This window comes from Pinus tabuliformis, chromosome 4_1 (genome assembly GCF_031772625.1).
Source record: "Pinus tabuliformis cultivar Carrire ecotype Pingquan chromosome 4_1, CPIR1, whole genome shotgun sequence".
Classification (NCBI taxonomy): Eukaryota; Viridiplantae; Streptophyta; class Pinopsida; order Pinales; family Pinaceae; genus Pinus; species Pinus tabuliformis.
Genome location: NC_142303.1, coordinates 60,170,253 through 60,191,584, shown reverse-complemented (window position 1 = coordinate 60,191,584; position 21,332 = coordinate 60,170,253). Strand labels below are relative to the sequence as shown.

The window sequence follows — 21,332 nt, the reverse complement described above, 5'->3', positions numbered from 1 at the left end:
AAATGCTCTGGGACCCTTTAACTTAAGGTTTTAGGTACTTTTGACTTTATTTATGGGAAATTAATAAAATTAAAGGTAAAATGAATGGGGAAATTGATCACTTGACTTTGTGTAAATGTTCAATTATCATCCATACTTTAGAAACTTGTTGATGAAAGTAAATGATATGACTTTATCCAATCAATCACCATAATTCTGCAACCATCTAACTACTTACCCATCTACTCATCCTACCATTTTTTCTACTCTTTATTAGGGTGCACTTAAGCTAGAAAACCCTTATCAAAAAAAAATTCTTTTCTTTTACAATAGAAATCTATCTAAGTCTATCCTTATTACATCAAAGGGCTCAGATAAAACAGTTGAGCTCCTTTTATTTACTCTACCTATCTACTTATATGCCAAGATTAAACAGTTTGGTTAGATTTTATTCTCTATCTCTAAGCATGAAATTGAAAACATGGAATAACCAAGATTAAATTGTTTTTTTACCATGGATTGTGGCATGAATAACAAGTTGCACACAATCATTATTATGCAGAAAAGTAAATAGTAGTGGCATTTGGACTTGCACACTTTCATGGTCTTTTTGTTTTTTCATTGGGGTTCATTTTTTCATCTTTTTTTTTACCTTTTTATTGTTTTTGTCCTTTGATTTTTCTTTTAGGACATACCCTCTTTACATTTCTTAAAATTTTTTATTTTTTGAATATGGAAAACATTTGTAGAAAGCAAAGGTATGTACATATTACAGATTTGACCTCAGCCATTCAAAAATTATGACTCCTATTGGTATAGGAACCTAAAAGTGGCTCCACTTAGGGATGGAATTTCCTTGTGAAATGTCAAGAACACGTTCGACTAGTAGCCTGATCCATTGGGCCAATCCAACACATGTATATTCCCTGTTGTATAATCTTTGTGACTAAAACTTTTGAACTAAAACTACACCCTTTTCTGCAAACTGAAATCTGATGTAACATAAACTTGTTGTTGAAAACTGAATTTATTCAAACTGAAATCCTACCTACTTACTCTAATCAGCTTTCTGATTGCTGGTTAGGTAAAATGAAACAACCAATGCAACCACTCAAGCATCATATACACTGGTGACTTTTTTTGCTTGTGCTTATTGGTGGTTAAAATTGAGATCTTGAAATCAAATATAACTTTGTTAACCTTTGAGAAGATAAGGAAATTCCTGATTTCCTTTGTTGAATCTAGAAACTGTACAAAAGGATCTTGTAAAATATATACACTATCCTTGAACTAATTCAAACAATTGTACATCTGTTTTTTATGGCCTACATGCCATGAAACTGAAATAATACCTTCATCTTTATCACCCTGCATGTTTTCAAATGAGCTTTGTGATGATGTTTCTTCTGAAAATGGCAAGAAAACTAGTTGCCTAGCCAAGTCTATATCAATACCTTTTTCAAAGTCATAGTTGGCTAGTGGAGAAGGAATTTGACTACAAATGCCATCCAACACATCAGCTATTGCATCATGGAAGACTTGAAAAGACTGTTGCCATCTATTTTTTATTGGTTCCAATGAAGCTGCATGATTTTCTAAAAACTTCTCATCCTTTTTTACATATAGATTATGCAAATTTCCTTTCAAAAACTGAACTGGCTCAGAACAAAATGGTAAGGAATCATCTTGGATAGTTTGACCATATGTTCCAAGTTCCAAGTCTTCTTTTGCAGTTTGACATTCAATAGCATTTTGGGGCTGCAAATCTAGATATGAAAAGTCTAGAACAAGGATTTTTTTTCCCTCTAGATGGTTAATATCCAAACTTGTTGACATTTGATTTCTAATTGCATGAAAGTCTCTAATAAACTGAAATGAAGCAAAACACAATCGCAAAGTTCCTTCACTGATTTCAAAATATTTTGCACTTTCCTCCTCATTCTCACAGCTGAAATGAACAAATTAATCACTATTTTCAAGCTGCTGAAGCTGAACTTCCTTATTCCTCAAATTAGCTTATGATTCCTTTGCAAGGTTAATTTGGATTTGAGGAACATAATCATTATTATAGTGATCAAGATTAGGCACATCATCATAAGAAGTAATGTCACCAAATGTACATATTAGATCAGCAGATTGCTTCTCCACATATGGTTCCATAACTCTATCTTCAGATTTATGGTAGTTGGGATTAACAGGAATTTTTTCATGGCTATCAACCTCTTCTTTTTGTGAAACAAGTGTGTCATGGTGTTTTTGAAAAAGAGGTTCATCTTTCATGGTGCTCTTTTGTGTCCTCTCCTCTATCTTCTTTACCAAAATGCTGAGTTTTACCTCTGCTTCTGCTTTCAACTTTTCTCTTCTAATTTGCAGATTAACTTCTACATCTACTACCATGTTCTACATCTATTCCAGTGTTGAGGGGTTTCTTTCTCTTAGCTAAAATTCTAGCTCTGGATCAAATGCTCTTGGGTAATGCAAAAGAGCTGAACCAGGGGGAGGTCTTATATTTGATGGCATTGAATAATAGATTTGATTAAATATGTCTGAAAATTGTTGTATTGTTTCATCTGGATGTCTTTTTAACTGATTATATTGTTCTATGATCACAAACAGATTAACTTTGATTATCCATTTATCAAGGAAGAATTTGAGAAACTGCTGGAGATTTGAGATGCTTGCCTCAGGCAGGGTTTTGAACCAACTCTTGACTTTGTCTTGCAAAGAAAGAGCAAAAAGCCTAATACTGACATCCTCTTCATCTACTTCAAATAAGTTAAGATAATTCTCAAAAGCTTGAATATGTTTTTGGGTAGTGATACCATTCTCTCCATCAAACCTAGGGAGATACTTGTGATAATCGTTAGGAAAAGCATGGGGTGTAGTAGGTAACATGAGGGGCTTATATCTATCAGGAACTTTACAAGGTATAGGAACATGTACAAGGATTGTATGATTAGTCTTGATTGTTTCAGATTCTTTGATTGGAATATGATCATCATTAGATTCAGAAGAAAGTTGTTCAAATATGTAAGGAGACTTTATATCTACAACTTTTAAAGGAAAATAATAAAAAATTGATCTAAAATATTCTCTAAAATACAATATACATTAAAAAACTTTATCAATGAGAAAGAACATAATGTCTTGGATAACAATCCAAGTTAAAAGCATGATCTTTTCACACAGTTCTTTCAGGTTCATTTCTCCAGTGGATTCTTGATTGTGAAATTGATTTGGAGTCACCAGGTGGATGATTTTAACCTTTGTGTTTCTGGTCACTTTCCACCATTATAGATCAGATCTAAACCTGTAAAACAATTCTGAAGAAAATGTTAGTTCTCCCCAGCAGAGTCGCCACTATGTTATCACTCAGAATTTTCTCAAGGTTAAAGAAAGAAATTTCTGAGGTAACCACAAACCTAATCTTTTAGACTCAGGTTCTAGCCAACCTAAGTCTAGAGAGGGCTCTCTCTTTATAATTTAACTTTGTTTTTATGGGATTTTAGGCTAGTTATTAGTGCTCATGATATTTTGTTTTGATTGGGTGGTGGAATTAAGAGAACAGATGGTCAGAGCAAGTATTCAGGCCATTGGGCTATGGATTCAATTAAAGAGTGGCTTAAATAGATCAGATCAATCACTAAAGTAAGAGTTCACAGGGCAGGCTAGCACAACAAAAATCAAATTTGCAGGTTCAAATGGATGAGGTAGTCCTAACTAGGGAAAAGGGCAATGAAGAATCCTTAACTGGGATTAAGATGAAGAAAATAAGGATGATCAGTAGCAAAGAGCAATGAAGAATCCTTTACTATGGACCAAAGGAGGGAAAACTATGGAAGTAAGGGAGCAATTAAGAATTCCCAGATCAAGATAGTTTAGTAGAAAACATATAGAAAGAAAATAGTTAATACAGAGAGCATTTAAGCTAATTCTGAGATATCATTCCTTATTTACTTTTCAGATTTTATAAGAGACACATGTCAATATTTATAACATGAAGAGAAAACAATATTTAAACATGAAGAGATAATACTTATTTGTTCTAACTGTGCACAAGAATCCAATGAAATGTCCTTAGCTTTATTTCATAATCCAGCAAAACCAGTCTAGTCTTGAATACAATAGCTCCTTGGCTCGATATAAAATGTCTACAGAAATGTATTTTAATCCACCCAAAATACTTCAAATGAAAAAGTATTTATACTAATTCTAAATTGAAATATCTTGAAGACATTTCAAGATTGGGTTTACAAATATCTCAAGTTGTTTTACATTAATAGAACTTAAATAAAGGACACTCAAAACTAATGAATCTATTTGGCACTATTTTTATGGATTTGTGGTGACAAAGAAGAGAAATTTGAATTTGATAGCAACTCTTAAGTGATGATGAGGCTTCCAAGTCACTAACTGCCTCCTTCCTTTGTGCATTTTGCCCCAGAAATTCTGCAAACTTAGCATTCAATGATACACTTCTATATCTCAAACCGAGCTGGATATGTAAAAAGTAAAAAACATTATTGTAGATAAGAATTTTTTTGAGATAAACCTCTCTCAGTTTCCTAAAATTTAGTTCCAGATGTTCACAATATTCTCTGCAAAATGATGTCAAAAAATAGGACTTTGCACAAACTGAAAAATAGGTTGTGAAGACATGCACTTATCTCACTTTTTGTAATACCTGTGTAAAACATGAGATAGGTTTTTGTATATTGTCCCGTTAGGAACAAAAACCTCCTCCAGTTTTGCAAGATACTTCTTGGATTGGCCACAATAGTTTCTGCAAAACTATGACTTAAACAGGAAATTTCTTAAGAATGTACCATTTCTGCTCTGATTTCATCTTTTAACCTCAAATCTCTTTTAAATGTTTTTCACTTTTACTTTGGATAAACTTCATTGTTGCTGATGAAAGTGTTTTCATCTCTGTTTAACCCCTACTGCCTCCACGTTTACTTTTACTGTTTTACTTTTACCGCTATGTCTTTCACTTTGACATGAATCTGTATGTTATGCTTTGTAACTTTCTTCCCTGCTATTTATCTTCATGCTAGTTGATTTACTTGACTTCGTCTTCAATCTGATACTCTTTAACCCTGATACACTTTGACTGTTCTTTACTGTGTCCTTTTACCTTCACTGTATATTTTATGTTTCTACTGTCTATTTCAACAATAAATCTTTTAATTTCATGTTCCCTTTGCTTGTCTTTTAACTGAATGTTTTATTTTCCATCTCTATTTGAATAGACCTGATAACAATCTTGGAGTAAACAGGTCTTATGACTAGTATTAAGATTGTTTATCCAAGGCTGTGGTATTTTGATCACCTGTAAAACAAAACAAACTGTTAGGAAAATGTTGGGTTGACAGGGAGGGTCATTAATGGCTTTATCGAGATTTATAGGTCTATGGAGGAAGTTCAAAATGATTTCGGGCGGCAAACCATGCTTGAATTGGTTATTAGAGGATTCAAGTGGAGCAGAAGGGTTTCATAAGTTTACACAGTAGAATGGGCGAAGGGCGAAAAAACCTGGTTTCTTAGGGTTTGAACTTTAATGGGCAAACTTTTAAAATATGGCGTGAACTGAACAGTAGACGGTTTGTCGCGTAGTGAGCAGGGGATAAGTGGTTTGTTTTGCATAGCTTTTGGGCGTTTGACAGTATTGGGGGGAGGTCGTCCGATGCCATTCATCGGTCACCACGTAGCGGCAGGGTGAACAGTGAAACCGCTCACATCAGGCAGGTACAGATCAACCTTCGGAGGCCGCCCGATATGAGCGTCAACTGTTGGATCTGAAGGGGTCAGATCGCATGGTGGTCGGGGGTGTGATTTGATCATGGAGTTTATGGAGGGGCTAATGGGGTATTTAAGAGTGGAGGGATTAATTAATTGTGGATTAGGGAGGTTTAATGACGTCGGGAGCGATTTCATTGGTGAGGTTGATTATTTTTTTTTTTTTCTCTGTAAGACTAGGCTATTTATATTACAAAAAATTCAAAAATTACAGCAAAAATTACACCAGGGCGGTGGCCCTGCATCTCCAAAGAGATTTTTCCCCATAATAGACCTTTCAGGGCAGCATCATTACAAAATTGGGACATCTGAATCGACATAGCCAGCATTTGAATCGACACAATAAACATGTAAACCGCCATGATGGACATATGAACCGACACGATGGACACATAAACCAACACGATGGACACATAAACTGACACGGTGGACATATAATCCGGCATGGTTGACACATAGACAAACTGACAGAGAGAGCAGTAAATCGACAAAGAGCATGAAAGACAAAAAGAGAGTTGCTTTCCTGGCAGCGAAAGACAGAGTGACGGAAGTGCTAATCCTCATCGGTTGTATGAGGCTCATCCTTCGCTGGTCCTTTGAGTTTCTGTGATTCCTCCATGTCCGAGCGCAGCGACCTCTGAACCGGCTCACTGGGGCCAGCATCCGCAGCTTGAGTGGCTTGGGGAGAGTCTGCTCTGGTTGGCCGCCGCATATCAACCGTGGGAACTTGCATGTCAACCACTGGCACATTCAGGTTGTCCAAAGGCCCCCTGAGATTGCTGCAGTGTTCCACCATGACTGAGATAATGAGAGTGTTGTTCTCCAGAGTGCAGGGGATCCGGTAGCGAACAGCCGGATGTTCCACATGACCACAGTCCGGAATTTCTCCCCACCCACGCACATTGCCGCGGCCTACAAGTCTGTTCGAGCCTCTGTTATGCTCAGAAGTGATTTCCACCGAGGAGGAAGGCGAATTGACTGGTCGCTGAGTAGCAGAGCGACCCCTGGAACCGCCACGGCGACTGCTCATTCTGGGCCTCTCTCTTTGCATCTTCGAATTACCCTTCAGACAAGAATTCCTCTGAGTAATTTTGCACTGAGCCAGAGAATGTTCCGTCTCTGCCAGCTTCTGCTCGGATCGCTTGCAGGAATGAAGACAGGCGACATGGGGTGCGAAAATATTGAGCGCCATTTGCCTCGATCGCTGCTGCACATTGAATGCCGTCTGAACCAGCAGTAAAACCCAAATAACTATACCTCCCATCGTATTTAATTCACCTGCGTTCTGGTATGTCGTGGCTCGTCCGGGCTTACACCTGCCCATGTGACGAGCCACACCTGACACCTGCCCTTCACGCTGCATAGTCACCCGCATCCGGGAGAGGGAAGTCTTTTTGCACCAAAGAGATGCAATCCTTTTTGAATTGAGCATCATCAACCATGTCCAAGGAACCTGAGAAGTAAGGTGTCGACTGTAACACGCCTTGATTTGCCATCCGATCTGCTACCTGGTTTGCAGTTCTCCTGACATGATGGAAGGTTATATTGTGGGGAACATGGAGCTTTTCCTCCAGGGATTCCAATCGGCTTAGCAGCCTCCAACTTGTTGCGATCTTGACTGCTTTGGCCCCAGCCTGTATTCTTTTAGCCGCCTCTATGAGTATAAGAGAGTCGCCTTCAACTTCAAGTGGGAAGAAGTGTTGTTGTTCAGCAAGACAGATTCCTTTCCAGAGACCTTCCAGTTCTGCTGCGTTGTTTGTGTCTGTGCCTATTGAGCCATAGTATAAATGTACCGCTTCTCCTGTGTGTCGTCTGATAACTCCCCCAAATCCTGCAGGGCCAGGGTTACCTTTGGCTGCTCCGTCGAAGTTCAGCTTGTATGAGTTGAATGCAGGTGGGGACCATGAAGATTGAGAGGCGGGTCTAATTGATGGATTGGCAATTACCTTGACTAAGGCCGTGAGATCAAGATTCCATTCTTTCAGAATGCGGCGCTCCTGCTGAGTTTCGGGCATGTCAGTGTCATTCCAGGCTCTGATGGCCAGGGTTTCCTGAATGTTTTTTTTGAGGATGAGCCAGAGGTCGTCTATAGATCTGAATGTGTTGTTGAAGATTCTGTGGTTGCGCTCCTTCCATAGGGTCCAGTACAGAAAGCCTGGTGTAATACTCCACAGAGAGTTGAGAATCTGGCTTTTAAACGGTTTTTTGGCCCAGTTCCTTATGTTTTCCGTTACATCCGCCTGTCTTTGGGTTGCTCTCATGTTGCATTTTTCCACTTTCTCCCAGAGTTGCTTTGCTAGTGGGCACTCTTCCATTAGGTGACTAATGGTTTCACTATTAATGTTGCAGTTTGGGCATCTAGAAGGCCCGACAAATCCTCTTTTTATCAAATTGTCCCAAGTGAGAATGCGTTTTTTGCTTAGTAGCCATAAAAAGGTAGAGATCTTGGGCCATAGCCCTGAGTGCCAAACTTGTTCCCAAATTTGATCCTTGGCCGCCTGGAGATTGGAGTAGCGCAAGTGATGGGCTTCCTTTGTGGTGAATGTTCCTTTGGTTGTGTAGCCCCATCTGAGTTTATCCTGCTGATTGGAGTGGCGGATTTTCCTGTTTATGAGTTCCTGATCAATATCGGTGTACAGTTCTCCCTGCCAATCTATTTGCCAGAGTCGTGCTGGTTTCCATGTCTGAAAGTCATGATGTGTGGATGGCTGCCAGAACTGGTGAACCTGTGTGATGCTCTCTTGCTTCATATGCGCTTGCCAAAGAGGTTTGTGAAACAAATTTGCAAGTTTAGGGAGTTGCTGCCAAGAGTCTTCCCAGAACCTGGCAGTTTTGCCTGAGTGGATTTCCCAGAAACTATGTTCTTGTATGAAGCTGCTTTGAGTTTTTGCATTATTCCAGATGAGTGATCCTTGTGCTGTAGGGTTGATTCTGATGAGATCACTCCATTGGCTGCCGTTGGCGTATTTTGCTTGCCATAGTTGAGCCCATGGGGTGTTTGGCTTGGAGACCCAATTCCACCAAATTCGTGCTCCCATTGTGTTATTGCTTTGAAGCGGATCCCGAAGACCTAATCCGCCCTCTGATTTGGTTTTACATACCTCTGTCCAGTTAACAAGAGCCCATTTCCGATTCAGGCCTGTGGAGCCCCAGAGGAAGTTGCGTTGTAGATTGCGTATGGCTTTCAGTACCCCTTTTGGAGCTGCCAAGATCGAGAAAAGATAGAGCGGCATTGCTTGTAGTACTGATTTGATTAGGACTAGCCTGCCTGCCAGATTTAAAGCCCGGAAAGTCCAGGATGAGAGTTTTGATTCGAGTTTATCCAGGAGCGTCCGCCAGGACGCCTGCTTGATAGCTGAGTCTGAAAGGGGAGCTCCCAGGTATTTAGAGGGCAGGTGGGAGATTGTAAATCCCAAAATTCGGGCAATATTCCTTTGCGTGGAGGGAGGGGTATTGAAGAAGAAGAGTTGAGATTTTGCAGCGTTAATGGAAGTGCCAGAGGCGTCAGAGAAGAGGGAGAGAAGAGATTTGAAAACAGAGGCTTCTTTTGCGGAAGGGTGCCCGAAGAGCATAGTATCATCAACGAATTGCTGATGTGTCTGAGGAGTTCGTCCATGGAGAGAGATGCCTTTGAGAGCTTGGGAGGAAACTGCCGATTTGAGGAGCCTGCTGAGCCCTTCAGCCATTAGAACGAAGAGAAAGGGTGACAGAGGATCCCCTTGCCTGATGCCACGCGAGGGGCGAAAGGGAGATGAGGGAGAGCCATTCAGTAAGACAGAGAAACTGGGAGAAGTGATTAGGTTCATGATCCATCTAGTCCAGGTTGCATTGAATCCAAAAGCTAAGAGCATTTTATGAATGTAATTCCAGCTAAGCTTATCGAAGGCTTTAGAGAGGTCTAATTTGAGAAGCATACCTGGTTTTTTGAGAAGCTTTAGAGAATGTATGACTTCGTTTGATAGAATTATTCCATCCATGATCTGTCGTCCTTCAACGTATCCCGTCTGTTCTGGAGAGATGAGCAGGGGAAGGAGCGGTTTGAGTCGGTTCGCAATGACCTTTGAAATGAGTTTGTAAATCACATTACATAGCGCTATTGGTCTGTACTTCTCAGGTTTGTTTGATGCCGCTTCTTTGGGTACCAAGGCTATGAAGGTTGAGTTGAGGGCTGGGAGGACCCAGTGCATGCTTCGGGATTCCTCCACTAAGTCCCATACTTCAACTTTAATGAGTTCCCAAAATTCATGAAAGAAATTGGCGGTAAATCCGTCAGGCCCTGGTGCCTTGCCATATTTGAGCTGAGCCATGGCTTCTTCTACTTCCTTTAAGGACGTGGGTTGGAGCAATTTATTGTTGTGATCCTCATTTATAATTTTTGGAATATGCTGCGTGATAGCTCTGATTGCCTCATCCCGGTTGCCTTCAGGTTCTTTAAGAATGTCCTTGAAGTATCCTGTAAATTCTTTTTCCATGTCTTCATGAGCCTCAATTCTTTCACCCTATTGATTCCTCCCCTATTGATTCAATGCAACCTGGACTAACAAGCCTCAGAGCTCTTAGAGATGCCCCCCTAAAGTATCAAATAATGGAAAAACAAGCCTATGCTTTGATCAAGGCTATTAAAGACTTTAGGATTTACATCCTTTACTCCCATGTTGTGGCTTATGTACCAAGTCCTATTGTCAAAGACATTCTCACCCAAGAAAACCTAGAGGGCAGGAGAGGAAAATGGATTGCCAATATACTAGAATTTGACATTGAAATAAAGCCTACAAAGCTGATAAAAGGACAAGGTTTGGCCAAGTTAATGACAGAAGCAAATTTCCAAGCCTTAGACATTAACCAACTGGACAGTGAAACAGAGCTGGCGACTCCAAAGATCAATGTAGCCTTTGAACAATCTCCTTGGTACTTTGATATCTGTTATGTGTTACAAAACCTGTGTGCTCCCCCAGGACTGTCCAGAACTAAGTGTAGGTTCCTAAAAATGAAAACATCTAGATTTTGTGTGATGGATGAAAATCTACTGTGGAAAAACCATGAAGGTATTTTGCTGCACTGTCTAATAGAGAATGAAACTAACAAAATCATGCAAGACTTCCATGCTGGAGACTGTGGTGGACATTTGTACTGGAAGTCCACCGTGGACAAGATATTGAGGGCTGGTTATTACTGGCCTACTATGTTCTCTGATGTGAAGAAATTCACAGCCTCATGCCACAAATGCCAACTGTTTGAAGGCAAAAGACAGCTGCTGCCACTTCCTTTGAAGCCCATTGCAACAGAGAGACCTTTTCAACAATGGGGCTTGGATTTCATTGGGGAAATTCATCCCTCATCTTCAGGGCAACACAGATGGATTCTAACAGCAACAGACTACTTCACCAAGTGGATTGAAGCTGCCCCATGCAGACAAGCAAATGATTCAGTAATCATTCAATTTTTGGAAAATAATATACTGGCTAGATTTGGCTGCCCAGACAAGATAATAACAGACAATGCTGCTGCCTTCAGATCCAAGAAGATGGTGAACTTCTGCCATAAATTTCACATTACTTTGGGCCATTCTACAGCTTACTATCCTCAAGGAAATGGCCTTGCTGAATCATCAAACAAAAGTTTGATAAATATCATAAAGAAAGTGCTAGAAGAGAACAAAAAGAACTGGCACAAGAAACTAGTAAACGCTTTATGGGCAGACAGACTAACAACTAAAAGATCAATTGGGACCAGCCCATATGAGTTAGTCTATGGATTAGAGGCCAGATTTCCTTCATCACTAGGAGCGCCGGTTATGAAACTTCTGCAAGAAAGCCAAGCAGAGCCGAATGACATGCAAAGAAGGATTAACCAGATAATTTGTTTACAGCAGACCAGAGAACAAGTTTTCAGCAGAGTGCAGATACTACAAGAGAAACTGAAAAAGGCCTTTGATAGAAGAACCAAAGCAGAAGATTTCAATGTAGGGGACAAAGTTCTAAAGTGGGATGCAAGAAGAGAAGAGAAAGGGAAGCATGGAAAGTTTGATTCTTTATGGAAAGGACCATTTGCTGTCCAAGCAGTACAAGGTAATAACACCTACTTCCTCAAAAGTTTGACCGAAACTGACTTGGATGAAGGTCCTGTCAATGGCAGGATGCTGAAGCACTACTTTGATTATTCCCCATGAGTAGAACCTAAGGATTCTTTGTATATATGCAGATGTACATATTGTTTTCTGTTTTAGATTGTAAAAAGCAGTTTTCCCAAGTGATTTACCAAGCAGTAAAAGGCAAATAGAATCAGAGGTCTTCCAAAAGAGAAACACACTATTTTGACACATTCATGCAGCAGATTTCAAAGACAAAGATGGGCAGTCAAGGAACAAGGCAATCTGACCTGCTGTTCTTGGTCTTTCAAAAGAAAAACCATCCCCATGTGGAGCCACTGTTGGATACCTATACCAATAGGTTTCATATTTCATGATTGGCAAGAGAAAGGCCAAATATGCTCTGCTTTGGTATCCCAAAGATCCCATATTTCCTAGAAAGCAAGAGGTGGGTAAAGTGTTTCAAGTATTGAGGACCTTATTTCAATTTTGTGGATGATTCAACAGTCTAATCTGGATCATGCCATGTTTTCAATTTTGTGTTATAGAATAGAGAAAGAAGTCTGTCCAAACAGCCTAATCTTGGCAGACAACTAGTTTAGGTAGAGAAGAAAAGGATCCCAACAGTTTAATCTGGGACCTTGGAAGAGATAAGGGTAGAAATAGATAGAGAAAAGAATAAAGAAAAATCCAAAGAAAAGAAAAGGCAAGTAAGGGTTTGCAAGTCCAAGTGCACCCTCCAAGGAGAAACAAAAAATGCTAGGTAAGCAGCTGGGTAGGTAGTTGGGGTCGCAGAAAGTGAGTCCTATCATTGCAAGAATGGTGATGATGGGCAGCAAAGTAAAAGACTACAGCAGGAGCATGACTAACCTCCCTCTTCCCCTTCATTTCATCACTAACATTCCCTCTCTTTTTAGCTGAGATTTATGGAGAAAGATCATGGTTTTTAGGTGGTTCTGGTTCATTCAGAAGCCACATTTCTTGTCTAAAAACTTTTCATTTTGATCTACTCTCAAAACTAAATCACTTTCATATAAACTCAGTAAGATCCCCTTCATTTGCTCCCTTCATTCATATTAACACTAATTCTATTGTATAAATCCTCATATCGCCTATTCCCCTAATATTACTAACACCAAGGTGTATAAATCCCAAACTCTTATAAATACCCACCCCCTTGGCATTATAGCCAATAAAGTTACAAGTCAGGGATCAAATGACATCAGGTCATGTTGATAAACCTATGCCAAATACCCCTTTTCCTCATAAGCCAGTTCCTCTATCTCTACCCCCTTTTGCACATAAAACCTTTAAAAAGGGCCCTAAACCCCACCTTACCCGCTTCAAAGAGCCAAAAGAGCATAAAACCCACTTTCCGCCTGTTAGCCAAGGTTGGCGCATATAATTGTTTTTATCAAAATACATTAGAAAAGCGCTCAAAAGCAGGTTTATTTGCCTCCGCCCTCATCCGTATATTCCACACATGTCACCTCCCCGACCACCATTAGATCAAGGGCCTACAGATCCGACGGCCCTGATCGCGTTGGACCCCTTCCGACGTCTGACCGATACCTGTACTAACCTCCCGTCACATCTGCCTCGCGTCCGCCGTCCGATCAAAGTCCGTAGATCTAACGATCATCGTGACGTCGGAGCCCATCCGATGACCGATAGATATCTCCCGACGTCCGTATCTGGAGGACGTCATTCCACTGCGACGTGCCCTCACCACCATACGTCGGAGGTACTACTGACCGATACCGCCCCGTACAGGAGGCGGTGCGATATGAAACCACTGCTGGTTTCCGGATTTCCTTATCCCGCCCACCCACGTCATCACCGCATCAGCAACGCGTCAGCAACGCGTCACCGCCCCGTCACCCAGGTACGCTGCCCCGTCGACCTCCCTGTCCCTCCCATTGGTCCACCTGTCCTGCCATGTCACCGCCACCGTGTACCAACCAGACAGCGCCACGTCACCCGATGACGTCAGTATGACGTCATCCGACCTTGACCCCACCCTATGACGTCATGCTGACGTCAGCACATATTCGCGCCAAAAGCGTAAAAAGGTTTATTTCACCCAAAATTTCGCGTTTTTTGGTCATTTTGTGTGTTCGTCGTTATTCTGCTCTGCATGCAAACAACGTCCAAATTGTCTACCAACCTGCTAAACTGACCAGAAGACCTCCAGCGCACCAGTTCAACCTGCGGTCACGACCTCTGCGCGTTGTTTTACCAGGTATTCCTCATCATTCATCCTCTGTGCGCCTGCAATTATCTATTTAACACCTTAGAGAGCTTAAAGGAAGCCGAAAATCAGAAATTCACCACTGAATTCCTCAGCAAAGCCTTGAAGTTCCAATTATCACTTCGAAAAACACCAGCCGAGCCTTTTCCCAGTGGCATTCTGCTAAGAAACCAGGCCCTGTCTGCGCAATCGTGGCAGGCGCATTTGAAACCAATTTTTAACATTGAAAGGTGCCAAAAAAAGGGCTAAGCTTCGCTCTTAATTACCATAAAACAGCATTTCAACTGCTGCACACCCTGCATTTACCTCCCACTTGCATTTCCATCCCTCTACAAAGAAACTTTGCTGTTGTTACTCTGCATAGTAACACAGCCCCTGAGTAAGAGCAAAATTTGCAAAGGAAAATCATGGACCCCCCTGTAGCTCCCATAGCCCTCAATGTGGCTCCCCTGAATGTTCCTAATAGAACATTTGACACCAGAGCATTGGCAGACCTGGACTACAAGATAGCAGAGGAAATGATGAGCAGAAGCAGGTTCCATCTGCAAATATTAAACGAGATAAAGATCAAACATGAGAGGGGGACAGACATCCTGGGAATTTGGGAGTCATTCCTCCCAATATTCAAACTTCCTCAGGTTAATCAATTCCCTGAGCTTGTGCACATAGTTGCTGAACACTATGATACATCCCAGAGAGCAGTGCTAGATGCTGAAGGTTCAATCCTGTTCCTCATTACCCCTGAAGCCATCAGGGAGATGTTGCAATTCCAGAGAGAGCATAAGTTGGTCCCTCTGTCACTAGCTGATTTAATAGTACAGGGAGCCAGAACCACAGAGGCCCAAATCACTAAGGTCAACCAGCTCTTCATCAAGGCTGACACTTTGCAGATTCCTCCCATCAACTGTGTTTACCTCAATCAATTGGGCCAAGACCTGGTTGACATGATCAGTCCCATCCTGGGATATGATTCAATAGAACATATTGATGAAACAGTTATACAAATGATGCTTATGTTCTCCCCAGGAAGGAAACCAATCCACTATGATTATGCAACATACATATCAGACAAAATGCATGAACAGTTGATGAATTTGCCAAGAGAAAGAGTGTTTAGGTACACCTCCTACCTATATCATCTGCTCATATACTTCCAGCATGATAAATTCTCCTTCCCAAAGAAGAGAGTAGATGCACAGGGCAATCTGAGATCAGTAGTATATTGGACATCTGTTTTCCACGTTTCATGCTACTCTCCATATACCTACTGTGAGTTTATTGATCTCTTCATCCATCCAGCCTTGACTCTACTGATTGGTTCACCTCCTCCTAGACTGACAGAGGACATGAAAAGGTGCCTACATTTGTCAAAAGTATACAGTATTGGGGACTGGTATCTTTACCAACACCACACCGTTATCAGAATATATGGGTGTGAGTTACCCCCATTTAGACTACCCAAATTTGTGCCCATGAGGCTATTTGCCTTAGAATACTTCAGGCAGTTTGGCTATGTGGATATGTTCCACTTCTCAGGCAGAGGCAAGAAAGCACAGCTGAAAATCAAGAGCCAACTTGGCCATTTAGTCTACAATGAAAGGGATGAAGGGTGGAAGGAGGCAGATAGAATACTGGTGGGATTTGGTTTGAAGTACAGTTTTATATGGAAACCCTATGACCCCAACAACTTCATCACAATGAGGAGACTCAAATATAAACTGTCTGCTTACGGTCATCATAGCCTCCCCAAAATTGAAAAATATGCCAATCAAAGCAAGTGGAAAAGGGGAACTCTAGAAGAAGATATAACTCAAAAAGAGCTTGATCAAAGAGCTCTGAACAATCAAAAGAAGATGGCTGACCTTGAGTTTTTTGCACAGGTCCCCTCACTGCCAAGCGCACAAATTGGAGCAACAGCCTCCTCTTCAACTACTCCACAGCAAACTACAAAGGTTGCTGGAAAAGTATCAGAAAAAGGAAAGGAAAAGGAAATGGAGGCAGAGCAAGAGCAACAGCAGGAACAGCAGCAAAATCAAAGTCAGCAAACACAAGAACAAGTAGAAGGACTACAGCAAGGGCAGCAGGAAGACATAGGACAGCAAGAGGAACAGCAGCAAGAAAAACAAGGGCAGGAGCCGCCTGCCCAGCAAAAGGAAACAGTGGATACTCCTCAGACCACTGAACAAGTCATGCCTACAAGGCAAGACTCTACATTTGATGCCTCGGTCCTCCAAACCCCTCAAAAGGAGGACACATTTCTCTTGAGGAAAAGGGAAAGAGAAACTCCCTTGACATCCTCTATCAATCAAGGAGAGAAAAGGCAAAGACTCAATGATTTTCCAGAAGAGGATATAGCCATCCGAGAAGCATTGGGCATGGGCCCACCAAGTCAAGAAATTTCAGCAAGTTCCTCCCAGCAGGAACTAGACAGGACAATGGGAGGGGAAGTCACCTCCTCCAGCCAGCAGAAAGAGGAAAGAGTGAGCATAAAGCAGCAGTTCATAGACATTAAGAGAAGGAGTGACCCAATCAAAGTTCAATTATACAATCACCTACTTAACATGGCTCCTTCCAATCAGCAGAGACTCATGTCTGCTTTTGATGTAGGTGAGGGCAAACTGACATTGAGTCATTTTATGCCTACGGCACTCAAGCCACAGTCTTCTGCTGATTATCTCATGACCAATTTAGAGGTCCTTGCCAAAGATATACACCCCATGGACAAAATTGAGTTGCATAAACAAACAGGGGAAATGGTGTATGCTTCATTGGCCGATAAGACCTTGGACAACTACAAGTTAACAAGCAGTCTGAATGCTACGGCTTCCCAGCTGGAGCTAGAGAGAGCCTCTTCTCAGGCCAAAGACAACAGGATCAAAACCCTGGAAGAAATCATCATAGAGATTGGGCACAATCCCAATGATATTAAAGGGATACAAGAGATCTTAAAAATCAGAGATGCTGATATGGCTGCACTAAGGAAGAAGGTTAAACTTCCAGCCACTATCCATCCACAGACCGATGAAGTGGCAAAACAAAGGTATGAGCAGGATTCCACTGCTCTGTTAATTTCTGTTTACAAAGAACTTCTGAAGGCACAAGAAAAATTGGGGCAATATGAGGCCACACAAGCACCTCTGAAAGGATCATCAACACAAGCGCAAGAGGGGCAAACATCTCAGCCCCCTCCACAGGTCATTAATCTTGAGGAGACTGCTCCTACTACTGCACCTCCACCTCAGCAGGTTGAACAACCATCCACATCTACTTCAGCAGCACCCACCAGCACAGATCAGAGCTTAGACATGCAAAAGCTGAAAAGCGAAATACAAGCTTTAGAAGCAAAAATGATGCAGCTGAATGAAACTAAGGAGCAGCTGGCCAAGGTGAATGAAAGGCATGACAAAACAAAAAGAGAAGTAGGAGAGAAGGCCAAAGAAATCAAAGCTCTTAAAGACAAAATCAAGGAGCTTGAGAAAGAGCTAAAGCTAGATAAAATCATAGCCGAAATCAGAGCAATGATATGGTCCAATATTGGTAAGTCCATCAATAACCAGTGGCCATACATTGAGACAATCCATGAGCAACTGGAGCTCATTCCTAAAGCACAGAGGGAAATCAGAACATCAAGGGCCTTGTTGGGGAACATGCCTGAAATTGCAACAAAAATGATCAATGTGCTCAATCATAAGACCAGTTCTCAGTTGACCATCATGGGAATCGCAAACAGAACTGATACTATCCAAATGATCAAGAGGGTTCTTACTCTTAGAAATCTGATGCAAACCTTAGACAGAAGAACCCAGGATATGCAAACTGAGGTAAACAGGTTCTTTGAGAGGTTTCGGGTATTGGAAAGTAAGGGACTCCCTAGCTTGCTGAACAATGGAGGGAGATTATTCCCCCATGAAGAATATGCCAAGAGAGTGAATGTTTTTGCCTCATCACAGGTAAATGAGAAGGCCAGCACCTCAGAGGATACAGGGCCTATCACAGGACAGATTTTCTATGGTAAGATAGAAAATCTACTTTTTATAATGAATGAAATGAATCATCTATTTGATGTAGCTCCCAACTTTTTCAAGTATACAGAAGCTGAAGAGACAATGCAGGCCATCCTCAAGCATCAGCTCCCTACACAGGAATGGTGGACAGATGCCATCCAGAGAATTTTGTAAACATTAAGCCATGCATCAATTTCTGTTTTTTCTATAAATTTTGATGGAAAGAACAGTCAGCAAAATCAGCAGGCATCATAAAGTCAAAGCTGAGCCAACTCAGCAGATGGAGCAGCCAACAAAGCAGGAAAGACAAACGCAGCTGGCAAAGCCGTGAAATTCATTGCGCAGGCAAAAGTAAATGCGTACCTACAGGATCGATACATAGTAATGTAACCGACTCAGTGACTCCTTAAAGTCAAAACAATCATCTGACAGACATAAAGGGCATTTACTCTGCATTTAACGTTGTAATAACTCCCTGCCTACTTTCTGAACACTACTGAAGATATTTTCTCTCTCTCAGATGACTCAATGCCTGAGATATTTTGTATATTTTTTCTATATAAACCCCTGCGCATGATAGAGCAAGGGTTGTTGTAATTTTCCTTTGAAGAGCTCTCACTTACTGTAAAAATTCTCAGAGAAATAATACAAAGGGAGAATGGAATTTCCAAAGCGTGGTGTATTTGGTGCGTTGTGATGAATGGTGAATGTTGCAGGATTCCAGAGTGTTTCATAAAACAATAAGTTTTCTCAAATCTCTGTATTACATGTTTTCGAGTCTTTTGTTCTCTTTTATCGTTCAGATGTTTTACACTTAATAGCAAAGTAGAAGAATGGTTCCAGGACTTAATCCATGATTACCCTGAACTCAAACTGAGCTATTATCCATGTTTTCCTCAGATACAGTAACAGAAGTGTAATTCTTAGTTGCTGCACTTTGAAACTATATCTTTCGCTGTGATAGACATTCCCAGGGATTCAAGTTTGCCCCTGTGACATCTGTCTTTTCTCATAACCAGTTTGGTGGAAACAGTTAACAACGAGTGAAAATTCTTGAATGCTTTCATTGTTTGTCTTACCTGTTTCCTGTTATTAATCAAAATTTGTTCTATGAAGCATCCAAATGGCCCTGTAAGTTTCATCGGTTCATCTCAAAGTTTCTAGACACCTACTGCCACAGACTCCATTGCCCAATGATACCTGACTCTCTGAATATTACATCACAAGAGATCTGAAGGAAATTCTTCAACCAAAACATAAACAAAACCTGTGCATAATAGCTAGCCTAAAACCCTATCATAAACAGTTACAAATCATAAAGAGAGAGCCCTCTCTGATCACAGTTTGGCTAGAAACAGTGATCCAAAGATTGGTTAGTGGTTACCCCGGCCGTATTCCCTTGGGAGTCATAGGGAACAACCTGGGTGTTAACAGTTATGCATACGTCGTTGTATGGTGGTTTTGTGGAAAAATTTTGTATTTTTCTCTCCATCTTTAAGCCAGCTGATTCTAGATTTTTGTCGCCATAAAGTTTCCTCTTGTTTTTGGCGTTCTTCAATTTGATTCCAGAGGATCTGCTCCTGTTGAATTTGTTCTTCTGTGCGGCCTTCCAGAATGAATAGTTGTTGTAGTGCTTTCATTTGCTGTTCCAGTTTTTGTCTGCTCTCCTGTATGTTGCCAAAGTGAGTTCGGTTCCATACTTTAAGAACTTGTTTCAGATTTTTCAGCTTTTGTTGAAACTGGTACATCTTAGCTCCCGCAGGCGGGGTGTAAGATGCCCATGCATGATTGACCACAGCCTTGAAATTGGTGTTTGTGAGCCAAAAGGCTTCGAATCGAAAGGGTCTGTTGCAGCAGTTGCCTGGTCTGGACCATTGGAGCAAAATCGGCCAGTGATCTGAGCCTCCTTGGGGAATAATTGAGGCGTTAAAATCCCCTCCAAGGTGGATCGCGTTGTCTGAAATTAAGAATCGATCTAGCCTTGAGGCAATGTGGTGAGCACCTCGGCGCTTGTTGGACCATGTGAAAATGCCATTGGATGTGGGGATGTCCATGAACTGATTATCTTGAAGGAATTGCTTGAAGCCGCTGCTGTCACTATCGAGCCTGGTTCTGCCTCCTTGTTTTTCTTCCATGGATTTTATTATATTGAAGTCGCCTCCGCCAATCCATAAGGGGAAGTGTCTGTTTTCATTGAGGATGGAAATCATGTCCAGGAGGTCCAATTTTTGCTGAATTATCTGCGGGAAGTATACATTGGTGAGATGCCCATGGATGTTGGTTCCGATGAGGTGGAAGGTAGCTTGTATTAGATGAAGAGTGGCATGAAAATTATCTAGTGAAACAATCTGCGGGTTCCATAGAATGGCAAGACCGCCGGAAGCCCCAGAGGCATCTACTGAAATTGAACTGCTGCCTGCCCATATTTTATTGCTAAGTCTGTCTATCACTGTGCTGCTGCTTTTTGTTTCTTGAAGGAAAACTATTGCGGGTTTTTCTTGCATTATCAGGTTTTTGATCATTCTGTGTTTAGAGGGACTGTTGAGTCCTCTTACATTCCATGAAATGAGCTTCATGTAGACTGAGATTTGGGTTTGTAGAACTTGGTCAACTTGGGGAATTGCCCCGAATCCATGAGTATTTCACCTACTATTATTGTTCTCTGAAGGTCTGTTTTTCTGCCCCTTTTCTTTGTATCTTTAAGGATCTTTTTTCCATCCCAGTGACTGCCTCCTTGTATTCCCAGGCTTTTATGGTGCTGCACCTTGGTAAGGACTCCTTCAAGTTTGTCTATTTGCCAGGGGGGATTGAGTTGTACTCTTTTTGTTTGCATGCTTTCTCAAGTTTGGAGATGTCAAGCTTGGAGATTTCAAGCTCTTCTAGATCTACATCTTCCGGATCTTCCTCCATTCCAATTGGAGTGTTGTGGTCCTCCTCCGCTGCATCTTCATGAAGACTCAGGGCTAGAGCTGCGTCGAGATCCATATCTGAAGCTTGTTGTGTTTCATTCAATACGGTTTTCCCCTTGGATGGGAATAAGGGACCAAGATCTGTAACCAATTTGGTTTTCTCCATGGAAGGGGTAGGAGCAGAGATGGAGGATGCTGGGTCAGAAGAGAACAAGGGGTTGGAGCGGATGAGGGAGGGCGAGGGTGGGAGCGGCTGATCCGGGGAGTCAGAGTTGGGGCTATCTTGTTTATCATGCGAGGCA

The 21,332-nt window shown here is 41.5% G+C and overlaps 1 protein-coding gene across 1 annotated transcript; it reads right to left on the bottom strand.

Annotated features, from left to right (window-relative positions):
• Nucleotides 1-19,548: 19,548 nt before the first annotated feature.
• Nucleotides 19,549-20,697, bottom strand: LOC149174159 (uncharacterized). Its single transcript, XM_089420758.1, has one exon. The coding sequence runs from the start codon at nucleotides 20,695-20,697 to the stop codon at nucleotides 19,549-19,551; it is 1,149 nt and encodes a 382-aa protein (XP_089276884.1).
• Nucleotides 20,698-21,332: the final 635 nt, after the last annotated feature.

What these genes read in the sequence shown, in the direction of transcription:
- LOC149174159 (XM_089420758.1), bottom strand. Translation starts at nt 20,697, where the DNA reads ATGAAGCTCATTTCATGGAATGTAAGAGGACTCAACAGTCCCTCTAAA.